The sequence below is a fragment of the Nothobranchius furzeri genome, chromosome 13 (genome assembly GCF_043380555.1).
Source record: "Nothobranchius furzeri strain GRZ-AD chromosome 13, NfurGRZ-RIMD1, whole genome shotgun sequence".
Taxonomy (NCBI): domain Eukaryota; kingdom Metazoa; phylum Chordata; class Actinopteri; order Cyprinodontiformes; family Nothobranchiidae; genus Nothobranchius; species Nothobranchius furzeri.
Genome location: NC_091753.1, coordinates 56,539,855 through 56,555,721, shown reverse-complemented (window position 1 = coordinate 56,555,721; position 15,867 = coordinate 56,539,855). Strand labels below are relative to the sequence as shown.

The 15,867-nt window shown below is 45.0% G+C and overlaps 1 protein-coding gene across 1 annotated transcript in view; it reads right to left on the bottom strand.

The window, feature by feature from the left end:
* il1rap (interleukin 1 receptor accessory protein) overlaps positions 1–15,867 on the bottom strand; it is a 27,989-nt gene extending 12,122 nt beyond the window's left edge. The window contains exons 1-11 of the mRNA XM_054742369.2: positions 15,348–15,867; positions 14,425–14,504; positions 10,057–10,252; positions 9,107–9,190; positions 4,017–4,248; positions 3,692–3,860; positions 3,543–3,614; positions 996–1,128; positions 712–860; positions 490–633; positions 11–154 (exon numbers count right to left, since the gene is read on the bottom strand). Coding sequence (XP_054598344.1) covers positions 11–154; positions 490–633; positions 712–860; positions 996–1,128; positions 3,543–3,614; positions 3,692–3,860; positions 4,017–4,248; positions 9,107–9,190; positions 10,057–10,252; positions 14,425–14,504; positions 15,348–15,349 — 1,405 coding nt within the window. The 5' untranslated portion in view covers positions 15,350–15,867. The remainder of the gene's footprint in view (positions 1–10; positions 155–489; positions 634–711; positions 861–995; positions 1,129–3,542; positions 3,615–3,691; positions 3,861–4,016; positions 4,249–9,106; positions 9,191–10,056; positions 10,253–14,424; positions 14,505–15,347) is intronic.

The window sequence follows — 15,867 nt, the reverse complement described above, 5'->3', positions numbered from 1 at the left end:
TGGTACTCACTCCCGCCGGGAAGGCTGTCTCTGTCGAAGATGCAGACCGAGTATCCAAGCTCGTTCTCCAGAACGCTGCGTAGCGTCGACAAAACAAACTGCTCCTCCTCACTGTTCCTCGCATACGAGATGTATACGTCATACTCCTTATCATCTAAACACAGAGAGTGTGATAGTGAGAGAACATTAGGCTCTGGACCAGAACCTCAGAAGAGAATTCCCAACTGTTCGGACAGAAAGCACCAGAGTTCCTAAAGCGGAATTAGGGGGCGTGTCTGCTAACGGCTTAATCTCTTCAGCTTCTTTTCACTAACTTTTGAGCTTTTCAAGCCGTCCAGGACCTTCTGTCAGAATTTACGATCCTATCTCTCCTCTGGAGACACGCCCACTCACAGCCCAGAGGTGAGTCCCAGGTAATCGGACAACAGAATCCAAACAGGAAGTTGGAGACTGACAATGATGATGTCGCTAATCTCGAGGAGGACTCACCTGTGTGCCGCTCATCAGTACCGAACCAGGAGCGATAGATCAGCAGCAGCTCCAACCAGAAGACATGATACACCACGAAGAGCAGCAGCATCAGCACCAGAATGACCCCGAGACCACACCCCAGCTCCACAGAGGGCAGAGACACTGAGGAAGTGCACAACCTGGAGGTTAACACCTGAATGTAGCTCCTCCCCCTTCCGCCCGTATCAGAGTCCTCCTTACCTTCCTTTTCCAGCTGAGCTCTGCGGGTCATGAAGCCCAATGAGTTCCTCACAGAGCAGTTCAGTTCGCGGTTCAGATCTTCTGCCTGGAAGTCCTGAATCAGCAGGACACTCTCCTCCGTCCGGTCTCCGTAGTCGTTGTTCACCACGCTGCAACGCCGCAGTCGGACAGAAGAACAGATCAGATCAGCTCTACTGGTTCTGGGTCGCAAAATGAAACCACGGTGGGAATCTGAATGGAGAGGTTAGGTCCTGTCGTCATCCTGTTATAACAGAACGTCCCACCTGTTCTTTTGACTGAATCGGTTGTTGGCGAGTTGTTCCACCGTCTTCCCGTCGACAGTCCACCAGATGGAGCTGGCAGAATTGCCGAGGACAAAAGATAGAAGACCTCTGCAGACCAGACTGACCTCAGAGTCTGACAGAAAACCAACAAAACCCCATCAGGACATGGATCCGTATCAGCTTAGAAAACCCCGTCTGCTTCTATAGCTGAGATACTGCTGGTTGCCATGGTAACACCAATGAGCCACTGGCAGGAGATCTCTCCTCCTGCAGTTTAAACATCTGTCATGGAACTTTAAACTGCATCATCATCATCATCATCATCATCATCTTTATTTCTAGAGCCCCTTACAGGCACGAGGCATGCCACCAACAGTGTTGGGCAAGTTACTTCAAAACTGTAATGCATTATTTATTACTTGTTACCCTCATTTTAAAGTAATTCATTACATTACAATATTACTGATTTTAAAATGTAAGGCATTACACTACTTTTGCATTACCTTAAGTTACTTTCACCAAAACAACTTCAATATGAATCTGGTCATGTGACGCTCAGTGAGCTCATGACATATATGTGGAAGGTGATGTGGTGTCTGAGCTAGGGTTGCTGTTAAAAACAGTCAGATATAATAACAGTGCTTTAAAATGATTGTTTATTAAATAAAAGCAACAACAATCTGTACTCTCAGCACGCTGCCATCTTATGGGCCATTCCCATCTGTGCCGGGTCGGCCCGGGCCGGGTTGCTCCAGTCGGCCCCAGCCTGGCCCGGTTGATTCCACACATCCTTGCCTTAAGCCCATGTGGGCTGATTCTACCCACCAATCAGAGGCTTGCTCTAATGGAAGGTGTGAATTTGCTGTCAGCAGTGGGTGTGTTGGCCCTGGTCGGCCTGAAGCAGACCCCCTCGAGAAGAGGGCTGAGAATGAGACTTGGTTGGCCCGGAAAAATACCAGGCCACCCAGATATGTAAACAACCTACGCTACCCGGCCCGGGCCGACCCGGTACAGATGGGAATGGCCCATAAGATTATCTGAGCAAGGAGTGAGGTGTGGGGGCTCCAAGCCTATGTTTGCCTTGGTCCCCAAATGCCTTGATACGGCCCTGGATGTGGGACTGACTTCTGGGGTGATCTGATTCTATCACATGTATAAATATTAAATGCTTATATATTGTTGCTTTTCGCAGGTAAAAATGTGTATTGGGGATAAATCTACCTACTTTTTTCTTTTTTTCTTGATTTTATTTGAATAATTTCCGGCCCTTTCTCTCTCTAACCTTCCTGCATGCTGCATGTTTTCTCCGTCTTCCAGAAAAACTGTAAACTAGATTTCCTACTTTCCAACTAATCAGCCAAAGGGATCTACCGAACGCAAAAAAAAAAGCTTAACAGGCGCTGCGCTCCGGCAATGAGTTGAAATCACCGGGGCACAGATTATGAACTCAGCTGAAAAGTACATGAAGTACCAGAGAATATGAACTGATATAAACGATCACAAACAAATTATTTTGTTTTGGTGGAGCGATTTTGTGAATGTTACAGCGGCCGCGCGCAGGACGCAGCTGGAGTATTTGAGCCGTTACCGCCGCGTCCTCTCTGCTCATAGAATGCCCGCAAAGCTGAGTCCATAAATGACGTCATATATGTGGATACTGGATCTTTTTTCAGGCTTCCCGTGATTTAAATTTTTAGGAAACCCACATCTTGATTCTGGGTTTAAAAATGCATTGTAATTACCGAGTTACTGACAATTGTACTGAGTAAATATTACTGTTTTCTTTCTCTGTAATGCCTTACATTACCACATTACAGCAAAAAGCAATGCATTACAGTAATTAATTACATTTGTACCGCGTTACCCCCAACACTGGCCACCAAAGTGCTGCACAGTAAAATGGATAAAATCACCAAAGACAATTCAAAACAAGTAAAAACAGTAAAATCATCTAACCCAGAGAGTTAAAAGCCAAACCATGAAAGCGGGTCTTCAACCTCGTTAGAAACTGCTGCTGATGGAGAGAGCCTCACAGATAGCGGAAGTGTGCTCCACAGGTTTGGTCCTGGTGCGGAGAACGCCTCTAAGCTGCAGCCTCATGAATCAAACTGAATGGTTTTGTTTTCATTCAGAAATAATCTCCAAACATCCTGAACTTCTCCAGACGTTAGTCTGATTAAAGCATCATCTATGTGTGAAGGAACTTCTAATCCATGAATCACCTCTGATCAATAGCAAATGCAGCAGTGACAAGTTCTGCTGCATCCCTCCATCACCATGACGACCACCTCCTCCTCCAGCAAGTCTGCAGGTTCTGTCCTTCAGATGTTTCCACAGAGCAACTCTCCTCTTTGGAGGCACAATCCAATCCCACAGATTAGCTGAATTATGGCTTTTATTTCCTGGCTGTGCCTGAAAGGTTCTAGATAATCTGGTTCTGGGTAAATAACACCTTTGAACCGTTTGTGTGTCAAACTGATACCTGTACGGTTATAAAGTTCTTCGCCTGACCCGGCGGTGTTCTGGTTCCCTGTGGTGTGGACCTACCTGTCCTGACGCTGAAGACCTTGTCCTTGGTTGGCTGGAGAATGCTGGGGACTTTGGACACCATGAGCGGATCTGAAGGAGGAAGAACCAGCATTTACCAGCCAGGTCCATCTATCAGAACCAGAACAGCAGCAGAACCATACACTCACAGATGGCAGAAACGTTGATGCTCTGGGTGAAGTTCAGAACCTGACCTCTCCGCTGGTACCGGATCACACAGAAATAAAGACCCTGAAATGGCTCCTTCATGTTGTAGAACATCAGGCTGTTGTCTCTCTGCTCCCGGGACGGATCCCAGAACGGATACTTGTGACACTTCTGAGGATGGGACAGAGACAGAACTGGGCTTTACAGCCTGGAACCCCATCCTGCGTGGACCATGGGGACTTCTAGGGTCCTGTGTGTTCCTGACAGGGACGTGTGGGCCCGTATGGACCTGTAAGGGACACGTGGGGAACTGTGTGGACAACTCACTGAGGTTTCCAGCGCTTTGTGGAACCAGGAGACTGTTGGCGTAGTTTCTGACATGGTGGTGATGTCCTTCAGGTCTGGACAGTTCAACTTCTTCCCTTCTTGAAAAGGGATGAATTCCTGAGTTGTCGCCACGGCAACCAGGCTGTGAGGCTCACAGCCGGTGAAGGGGACTACCTGGTCCTGTTTCAGGACCTTCAGACGCATGGCGATCTTACTGCAGGATGACTTGTTCCTGCAGATCAGAGACCAGAATCAGGAGGATCGGGTCTTTCCTTAGAACTTGACCTTATTCAGGTCCAGTCCAGCCCACAGACACCGACTGGATCTGGATCTGATAAAACCTGCTGATCTGGTGTCAGTACCCAGATCCTGGATCCTCAACAGAAACCAAAACTAAAACTTTACATTTGACATAAAGTTTTTCATTTGAACTTATTAACAGACACATTAAAAATAAAAGATGAAATAGATCAAAGATAAATAAAATTAAATGATCATAAAAATACATTAAAGATAAAATACAAAAATATAGATTTTTTTGCATTAAACAGAAGAATTTTCATATATGTCATTTATTTGTTGCTATTTATTTTTGGAAATAAATAAAAAATATAAACAACTAAAACTTAATTAGAAATGAATAAAATGTCATTAGTTTGATTCTTATTTTTGTATTTTACTTTGTTTAGTTTTCGGAGCAGAAACCCCGAGAACTCGCTCCAAAAATTATTTATAAATTATTTATACATATATATACAGGTGCTGGCCAGTAAATTAGAATATCATCAAAAGGTTGAAAATATTTCAGTAATTCCATTCAAAACGTGAAACTTGTACATTATATTCATGCAATGCACACAGACCAATGTATTTCCAATGTTTATTACGTTTAATTTTGATATTTATAGGTGACAACCAATGAAAACATCAAATCTGGTATCTCAGAAAATTAGAATATTCTAAAGGCCAATGAAAAAATGTTTGTTTCTCTAATGTTGGCCAACTGAAAAGAATGAACATGAAAAGAATGTGCATGTATAGCACTCAATACTTAGTCGGGGCTCCTTTTGCCTCAATAACTGCAGTAATGCGGCGTGGCATGGACTCGATCAGTCTGTGGCACTGCTCAGGTGTTATGAGAGCCCAGGTTGCTCTGATAGTCGTCTTCAGCTCCTCTGCATTGTTGGGTCTAGCGTATTGCATCCTCCGCTTCACAATACCCCATAGATTTTCTATGGGGTTAAGGTCAGGCGAGTTTGCTGGCCAATCAAGGACAGGGATACCATGGTCCTTGAACCAGGTGCTGGTGGTTTTGGCACTGTGTGCAGGTGCCAAGTCCTGTTGAAAGGTGAAGTCTGCATCCCCATAAAGTTGGTCAGCAGCAGGAAGCATGAAGTGCTCTAAAACTTCCTGGTAGACGGCTGCATTGACCCTGGACCTCAGGAAACAGAGTGGGCCAACACCGGCAGATGACATGGCACCCCACACCATCACTGACGGTGGAAACTTTACACTGGACCTCATGCAACGTGGATTCTGTGCTTCTCCGCTCTTCCTCCAGACTCTGGGTCCTTGATTTCCAAAGGAAATGCAGAACTTGCTTTCATCAGAAAACATAACTTTGGACCACTCAGCATCAGTCCAGTCCTTTTTGTCCTTGGCCCAGGCGAGACGCTTCTTGCGCTGTTTCTTGTTCAAGAGTGGCTTGACACACGGAATGCGACACCTGAATCCCATGTCTTTCATGAGTCTCCTCGTGGTGGTTCTTGAAGCGCTGACTCCAGCTGCAGTCCACTCTTTGTGGATCTCCCCCACATTTTTGAATGGGTTTGTCGTCACAATTCTCTGCAGGGTGCGGTTATCCCTAGAGCTTGTACACTTTTTTCTACCACATTTTTTTCCGTCCCTTCGCCTGTCTGTTAATGTGCTTGGACACAGAGCTCTGCGAACAGCCAGCTTCTTTAGCAATCACCTTTTGTGTCTTGCCCTCCTTGTGCAAGGTGTCAATGATTGTCTTTTGGACAGCTGTTAAGTCAGAAGTCTTCCCCATGATTGTGGTGCCTTCAAAACAAGACTGAGGGACCTTTTAAAGGCCTTTGCAGGTGTTTTGAGTAAATCAGCTGATTACAGTGGCAGCAGGTGTCTTCTATATTCAGCCTTTTCAGAATATTCTAATTTTTTGAGATACCAAATTTGGAGTTTTCATTAGTTGTCACTTATGAATATCAAATTTAAATGTAATGAACATTGGAAATACATTGGTCTGTGTGCATTGCATGAATATAATGTACAAGTTTCACGTTTTGAATGGAATTACTGAAATATTTTCAACCTTTTGCTGATATTCTAATTTACTGGCCAGCACCTGTATATATGTAAATATATATATATATATGTAAATATTTATGATATATATGTATGTATATGTGCATATATAACTATACATATATATACGGTATATATATATATATATATATATATATATATATATATATAACTATACATATATATATATATTTACACACACACATATATATATATATATATATATATATATATATATGTGTGTGTGTAAATATATATATATATATATATATATATATATATATATATATATGTGTGTGTGTGTAAATATATATATATATATATATATATATATATATATATATGTAAATATATAGATACCGTAAATCCTCTAATACAGGCCGGTATTCAATTAAAGGCCGGGTCTCCAATTTTGGCCGGTGTCGGAGTCAGCGGGGGTAAATAATGGCCGGTCTCTTTTTGTGGCCGGATGGAGTGTGGTAACAAGCAAGTACGAGAGTCCCAGCGGCAGGGTTATAGTCCCCAAATCAACCAGCAGGAGGCAGTAGAAGTTCACGCAGACCTTTATAAGGCTTTTTCTTCAAGCTTTGTAACGCTACAGACATGATCCTCTATCACGCTCCTACCACACAGAGTCAAGGTGTCAGTTAACCATGCTAATTCAACCCGCTCCACATAACACACATCACCTTCCCTGTGGCTTACATAACACTCACACAACACGCAAATCAGCACATAGGAACTAGCAGAACGATAGGAAACACATATAACACAATACCCAGAATGCACCTGGCTTACAACCCCAGCCAGGTCATTACACTATCAAGTTCAAAGAGAACGTGCTGATTATGCTGCAGAACACTCTGGAGAGCAGCAGTAGGGGTTGTATGAACTACAGTAATCCCTCGTTTATCGCGGTAGATGCGTTCCAGACCTGGCCGCGATAGGTGAAAATCCGCGAAGTAGGGACTCCCAGCATGCCCCTCGCGGGGATTCCCTCCACGTCGCACCTACGTCACAAACCGCGGCTATAAACGGAAGTCGCCTTTCCAGCTCACCACTCAGTCATCGTTTCTTCAGATTCACGATCAGAGTTTCCAACCTACCGATCAATCCAACGAACTATCAGCTCATAGTAAGTTATCTTACTTACTTCTGGAAAGCCCGGCATTTCCGTGTCACTTCGTTGACGCTCGAACGCTCGGGGGTTTCCTAGAGCAGCCGGCGTTTCACCGACGCTATCACTTCCGCGTCTGTGAAACCACGCTCCCGTAGGTACTGACACGCGATCGTTCATGTCGGTTCATTTCCTTTAATGTTTTCTGTCTTTTATTTGCGCCTGATGTGTATCGCTGCTGTGGAGCAGGGCGCATCAACTTGTCCTCCGACGCACAGATCACTGATGCGGCCGGCAAGCAGGGAGCGCTCCGCTGTTTTCGCGGTCGGTAGATCTGCCTCCTGAGCACGGCCACAGTAACAATCAGGTGTCGCCACCTCAAAAACTAATTTAACACGCGATCGTTCATGTCAGTTCATTTCCTTTAATGTTTTCTGTCTTTTATTTGCGCCTGATGCGTTTCGCTGCATGCTGTGGAGCGGGGCGCTGCGGGCATCACCTTGTTCTCCGACGCACTGATCACTGATACGGCCGCCAAACAGCAAGCGCTCCGCTGTTTTTGCGGTCGGTAGATTTTTTAGAACTGCAGTTCAAAGGTAACTCATGAGGTGAATATATATGAACCCAGGTAGCAGTTTTTCTTTAGGATTGAGAGGAGATGCAGGAAGATAATAAACAGGCAGGACAGAAAAATAGTCAATAAAAACAAGTTAGTTTTTGTACCTGCTGGTTGCAACAAACAGACACCATTGAAGGTAATCAGAAGTGAGGAACAGAAAATGAAATAATTATTTTAATGTTTAGAGCAGCAGGAACTCTGAGAGGCTGCAGGCGCATCAGTGAGTTTGCGGCTGCTGCGCAGGGGGAGGGGGGAGAGGGCTGAAGCAGGGGGAGGGGGGAGAGGGCTGAAGCAGAAACTACCGTTGTTAAAAGAAATGTGTTTAACTTTGAAAATGAGGGCGCAATTTTAATTGTCAAAAACTCCAGAGAACCATTAGTTCATTTTGCTCAAATAGAAATAGAGGCCTGCCTCTAATACTGGCCCTCCTTCCAATAAAGGCCTGGAGCTTGATGAGCTTGAGTCAAATACAGGCCCGGGCCTGTATTAGAGGATTTACGGTATGTAAATATTTATTATTTATATGTATGTAAATATTTATTATATATATGTATGTATATGTGCATATATAACTATACATATATATATACATATATATATATATATATATGTGTGTGTGTGTGTGTGTGTGTGTGTGTGTGTGTGTGTGTGTGTGTGTGTGTGTGTGTGTATGTATAAGTTAAATTAAAGTTTAGTTTAAACTTTATATCTGAAGCTAAAACCACAGAAACACCAGAGTGATCTAAGTTTTGGTTTCCTGTGAGATGACTTCCTGTCTTCTGTGAGAAACATTCACACTGAAGGTTCTCACACCACAGGACCCGGTTCCACCCGAACCAGAAGTCTGAATCGAAATAATAATAATAATAATTTTTAGAACTTTTTAATTGAGCTTTTATTCTCAATTTTTTGTTGTCAGAAACTTCATTTTTATTTATAAACACTTTATTTTAGTCATGGTTTATTTTGTGGTTAAAATCAGGTTGGAACCCGGAACCCAGCATTATGAGGAGAACCCGATGGACCTACCGCAGCATGCAGATGTACTGGCCCGTGTCGTCGGCACTGGCCGGCTGCAGCCACAGCCTCTCTCTGTCTTTGGTGAAACGGGAGCTGAGAGAGAGAGAGGGGGGGGGGGGAGAGGGGGGAGAGGGGGGAGAGAGAGAGAGAGAGAGAGAGAGGAGAGGGGGGGAGAGAGGAGAGAGAGAGGGGGGGGAGAGACAGAGAGAGAGAGAGAGAGAGAGAGAGGGGAGAGAGAGAGAGAGGGGGGAGAGAGAGAGACAGAGAGAGAGAGAGAGAGGAGAGAGAGGGGGAGAGAGAGAGGGGGGGAGAGAGAGAGAGACAGAGAGAGAGAGAGAGAGGAGAGAGAGAGGGGGAGAGAGAGGGAGAGAGAGAGGGGAGAGAGAGAGAGAGAGAGAGAGAGAGAGAGAGAGAGAGAGAGAGAGAGAGAGAGAGAGAGAGAGAGAGAGAGAGAGAGAGAGAGAGAGAGAGAGAGAGAGAGAGAGAGAGAGAGAGAGAGAGAGAGAGAGAGAGAGAGAGAGAGAGAGAGAATAAATCAGGGTGAGCGACAGCAGAACATCCTCAGAGCTGCTAATCGGACGACCGCCTCCCAAACACCATCCATCGTCTGGAAAGACTTCATTGTTAAATTACAGCCCCCCCCCCCTCCCCCCACCCCCAGCTCTAACATCGGGCTCTATCTCCCCTCCTCTGACCCAATCTTCACCCCACCTATTTAGGATCAGAAGCAGAAATGTTTCTGAACATTTAGAAGCTCAAACATGTAAACGACGGTCTCCTGTAGAAGAGCTGCTCCGCCTGGTTAACCTAACCCTAATCCGGTTAAACGTGCCCATAAACCTGGAGAACCGGTTCTGCTCAGAACTGCAAGACGAAACAAAATTTGACAAAAACGTAAAAAAAAAAAAGGCTAGGGCCTAGGACCCACCTTCCCCCATCCAGGTGGTTTCCATGGTTACCTGTATGTTATTGGCTGCTCCACTTCGTGGCCGTCCAGGAGGCGGTACCAGAACAGGTTGTGTCCAGTGCTCTGGGCAGAGGTGTAGTTGTAGACGGAGGGATGAGAGAAAAGATGACAAAAAAGCCACCCGACCTCCCCCTCCAGGACGGAGACCGCCCCGCTGCTGGACTCGCCCCAGTCGTAGCACATCGGCTCTGAAGACAGACACGTTCACATTTAAGGTCTTTGTTTGTTTATAAAGCAAACTTCAGCCCAAGAACATCAAACAAACATAGAATCAACTAAAAAAGAATCTGGAACCTCCCGCTGACGTATCAAGTCAAATTAACCAAGAATTCTGTCAAAGGTCAAAGTTCACACCAGTGCTCAGGAAGAGGAGAACTAAAGTAGAGAACCTGGAGGCTCTGGCCTGTGCAGGATAATCCAGAACCACGGCACATCACATGATGATGTCACCTTTCAGGACAGAAATGAACCTTTTAGAAAAAATCCCTCATTCGACTGGACTAGTAACCCATCCATCTTCTAAACCAAGACAGTCTCATTTCCTTTAAGTGGTTTCATTGATCACTGGTTTCAACACTGACGCAACAATCCGATCCGTCAATCAAACAGGATCGCCCACATCGCCCGGAAGCATCATTAGAAGGTTAATTATAGTGAAGATGGGCGTGAGGAGTCGATGGGGACGTGGTAACAGGACAGATGCCTGATGGATTCCTCCAACAGATCTCCAGCTCAGCTCATCCACTCCAACCTCAGAACCAAACATACTGAGAAGATAACTTCTCACACTCGACTGCTTTCTTCTACAGTCTGCTCTTTAACTGTACTATTTTGTGCAATTTCAGCTGTTAACTTTATTTTCTCTCTAAGTGTTTTTCTCCCCAGAAGAAGCTACAATGACGTTCTGCTGAGCTGTGGTGGCCTCATGGAGGGGGCCATCGTCTAGCACACTGCTGCTAACCACTTAAACATTCTCCCTCTCCTGATAATAACTTTTTGGTTTCCTTGACGTCGGATGTGCTACTGCTAGTTTACCCGTTTAATTATAGATCCACTAGGATAAATACAATAAAGTTTATCTTTCACCAAATACAATATTTACTAAGAAATCACAATATAACTGTAGACACATTACTTGTCTTTGTGTGTGTGTGTGTGTGTGTGTGTGTGTGTGTGTGTGTGTGTGTGTGTGTGTGTGTGTGTGTGTGTGTTCTGTCTTCTCCATCCCCAGTGAGTCGTGGAGGATGGCTGCTTATAGTGAGCCAGGATCCTCTGGAGGTTTCTTCCTGTTAAAAGGGAGTTTTCCTCTCCACTGTCGCTTTATGCTTGCTTGGTATTAGGATTGCTGTATAGTCACTGACACTAGTCAGTGACTTGATGCAATTTGCTGGGTTCCTTATATAGGAAACATTATTTCTGATTGGCTTAATGAACTGACCTGAATTGGAATGTTTATTATGTGAAGTGCCTTGAGACGACTCTTGTCGTGATTTGGCGCTTTATAAATAAACTTGAATTGAATTGAAAGGGTTGCTCAAAATAAATAGAAGCTTCCAACATTAGTGAATGTAAAAGTTAGAGACTGAGAGACACATCTGTAATTTAAACCACTGGGATTAATCTAATCTTTAATGTGGGTCCCCAAAAACCTGAAAGACCAGCAGAGAAGAGTAAATAACTCAAGAATTTAGCTCGGAAAAAACCCTTCAGCTTAGATTAGCTGCTAGCTCAGCCAACAGCGCAGACTAGTTGTTAGTATGGAGAGTGAATACTGCCACGACTAAAGGCTGAACGAAGCCTAAAGCCGGGCGGACACTGTGCGACTTTTTCACGCGTAGCACTCAGCTTCAGCTCAAACTGTACGACTTCCTCGCAGGGCAGATCTCACGAGTCACGCGCTCACACTGCACGTCTGGTAGCAACACGTCGGACCTAAAAATATACTAAAAATAGCAGTTTTTACTCCACACGTCAGACTTTTTTGTCTTGTTTTGCCTGTTGTCCTTCGGGAGTGCTGCAGGAGGACACACAGGGATTTATGGGGGTTGGATGAGGAAAACGAAATAAAGAAAGTAAATCTGTGTTTAGTGATCAGTTTAATTAGACATGAACACGACAAACATGCTTTCTTGACAATCTTTGTGAGTAAAAAACATATAGAAATTAAAACGAACAACGTGTGTTATTAGGGAAATAGCGGGCGAGCGGTGTTGATGCAGGATTGCGCCGTGAGCGGTTCTGGTACATTTTGGGTCGCAGCTGCTCGCAGCGCCGCTTCAACAGTGCGATACCCTCACGAGGGACGAGCGAAATATTAAACACGCCAGAAGTCCATGCAAGCTCACGATTGCTGATCGGTAGCTGGTCACGTGGTGTTAATCGCCTCTCGTAACCCCCTGTACACGACGCTCGGCGCAAAACTCGCCCCGATCTCGTGGATTCTCGCACGAGTGGAAAATCGGCTCAAAAAAGTGAAAAAGTCGCACAGTGTACGCCCGGCTTTAACCAGACTCAGGAGAAGGTGCAGCTGAAGGTTATGTTGCTGTGAGAACGTCTGAGCTGACAGACAAAAACTACTACAACCATAAAGCTAACACTTCCTCAGAGGACATCCACAGCAACAAAACCAGACGTGACCCGGCTACTCCAGCCACTTCAGGAAAGAAAGAAAAGGCACTGGAGAGGCTGAGGTCGGGCCGCCATGACGCGTTTGTCAGAACATCCACCGAGATTCCCAAAGACGTAACTTTATGAAGGAAAATCAAATCATAACTGAGTATAACTTGCTCAGAAATAATCAAACAAATAACTATCACAGCAATCAAAGGTGCTGTAGCAACCCGCTCGCCCGCTCTCTCTCTCTCTCTTTCCCATGTCACCTGAGCAGGTGCAGCAGATTCAGTTCAATCCTGGATTTACAAATGTACACAAAACACATCTTACATTTATATTCTTATCAATAAATCATTAAGATTTATATCTCCTCCACCAGCTGAAGTCCAGAACCACGGGTTCTGCCTGTTTGGTGCTACAGATTCTAATACGAACCCGGACCAGACCCCACATTTACCCTTTTACCAGTTTTTCTCTCATTTGAACCCAAACTACAAAAGAATCAACAATCAACAGAAAAACCTGTTAGGCTATAATAGTTCTAAACATTATGTACATCTCTTAACCCCCCCGCAAGCAGGAAACGGTGTAAACTTGAAGTGTTATGACAGCTTCCTGTTTCCATGGTAACCGGTAAAAACACTACATACTAATAAACCAAGACCAGATTACTCTTAATCACTCCAGTTGGTTTAAACTGATTAGCATAAAAGTTTAAGCCAATAAAAGCTTGTGGCTCCTCAGAGCCGGATCCAGGACCGGGTTCTGGATTAATGGAGGCTTTCTGCTCCTCCTGAGCCGACCCGGTCCGCTGTGTGTGTGTTGGTAATTGACTGTCAGGTTCCCCCAGCCAGAGTATTAGTCTTTCTATTAAAACACTCTCCACCATCCCCCCTGCCCCATCACCACCCATCCTCACAGTTATACCTCCAGCCTCATCCCTCCATCCCGACACACACATGCTTCATCCATCATAAATCGTCCCGCTGCAGAGCGGCCCGCTGAACGCTGAGCCGCAGAATCGACTCCGAAAGCAGCGATCGGGTCAGAAAAGCCATTTTTCACTAGAGCTGCAGCAAAACGACGGCTTTATGAATCAGAGGATATTTTATCTGTTTGGAAATAAATAAAACAGAATTATTGACTCAGGTTTAAATATTGTTTGTTTACTCAGAGGGGAAATAAATCACACAGAAATAATAAAATATCAATCAGATGAAAATGTTCTAAATAAGAAAAAATTATTCATTAAGCTTCTGAGATATAAATGGTTTATTTTTCCTCAAAATTTATATTTTTATTTTTGCACCAAAATATCCATGGGTGACTGAAATCGGCCTAATCTGTGATCAGCTCATCTGAAACTCAAAAATCTCTTCTTTTCATGGGTCCTTGAACTCACCATCATCATGGAACATCAACAGATTTTCATTATTAAGAATAATTCTTTTCATCTGCACCAGAAATTAAAAATAAAAACCGTATTTTATTTATTCTTGTTCAGATCTGTACCGGCAGGTGAGAGTATACATGAATCAGACACCGTACCGGCCATCAGAACCAGAACCGGTGCTTCTCTATAGGTCCAGGGTGGATTTAGTAGCTCTGCTACGAAGTTAAAACATCTCGAGGTTCTGGTCCAAGCCAGGTCTCAGAACAGCATGTTTCTGTTTCAGTCAGGCATTGAGCCGGACTCGCCTCACTGACTCTGTTCTCCTAACGAGCTCCCAATAGAATCCCAACCCACCTGTCGGGTTGCTGGACTGACTGACAGCTGATGAGGTCCAGTTCATCAGAACCAGGAGGACACAGAGGGTGAAGGACGCCCTGCAGAGAGACAGGGACACATCTCAGAACATCAGGAATTCCAAAATCATTAGTCACTAATTCCCACAACCTTCAGAACCAGAACCGGTCCATCTGTATTGGGTAAGGGGTTCTAATGATTTCATTTCTGAGAGGCTGGAGAATCAGGAACCAGATGGAGGGAGGAAGAGCAGGTCCCTGTGGGGCCATTCGGACCAATCCATCACATCAAATGGAGCTCGATAGAATCACGTGTGTGTGTGTGTGTGTGTGTGTGTGTGTGCGTGTGTGTGTGTGTGTGTGTGTGTGTGTGTGTGTGTGTGTGTGTTAGGTTTTCAGAACCCTGGGTGATATTTTAATTAGAGTTAGAGTTTATCTCTCCACCTGGTTCTGAGAGTTCGGATCGATTCCGTCCATGAAGCTGATCTCATTGGTTCTGATGAAGATGATGAGGCAGATGGACCGCAGCCTGGTTCTGCTGATGTCTGCAGTCCCGAACCGGAGCGGTTCGAGCTATAATCTGATTATCAGATCAAATCGATGGTAGCAAACCCATCAGATTCACAAACTCATCGGGTCCTCTGCATCATTTTCACTTTTCATATCAAATATTTCCACTTTTATACTTTCACACACATCAATGAATGAATGAATATTTTAGTTGGCAGTAGGTGCTGAAGAGTTGAACCGAACCGCTAAACCGGTACCGGTTCTTCCTCTCTGTCCTTTAGCTCTCGGATCCAAATTGAAATTAATAATTTAATCCAGATGTTTCTAACGGACCGGGCTCGGTTTCCGGTTATTAACGGTGACACCCGTGCTGTAACGGACCTCGAAGTAAACAACAAACGGGAGGTGACTTACATGAGCTGCAGGTCCGCGACAGATGAGCCTGCCTGGAGTTCTGGACCAGTACTCTCCAGTTACCGGGCAGCCCCGGGGTCCTGGACCAGTAATCTCCCGTTACCGGGCAGCCCCGGGGTCCTGGACCAGTAATCTCCGGTTACCGGGCAGCCCCGGGAGCAGCGGGGTTCTGATGATTAACAACCAGGGCTCTCACACATCCGTAAATCTCTCCGGGTTCCTCCGGTCCGGGAACTCCTCCAAACTGAGCCGCGCGGAGTGGGTCTGTTCCGGTGATTAACGATCCCGTTTAACGGTAATTTACCTGATTAAAACAAACCAACTGAGGCGGGTCGGAACCGGACTGCTCCGTAGCGGACCCGGTGCCTGCTCACACTTTAGAAAGTGCGTAAAAAGCGCAGAAAGTGAGTGGATCTGGGCAGGAAGTAGAGGCGGATTCCGGTCCACGCTCCTCCTCTCAGACCGTTACGACACCGAGCAGAGATTTCCCAACAGCACCGATTAACGGAAGCGGTCACAT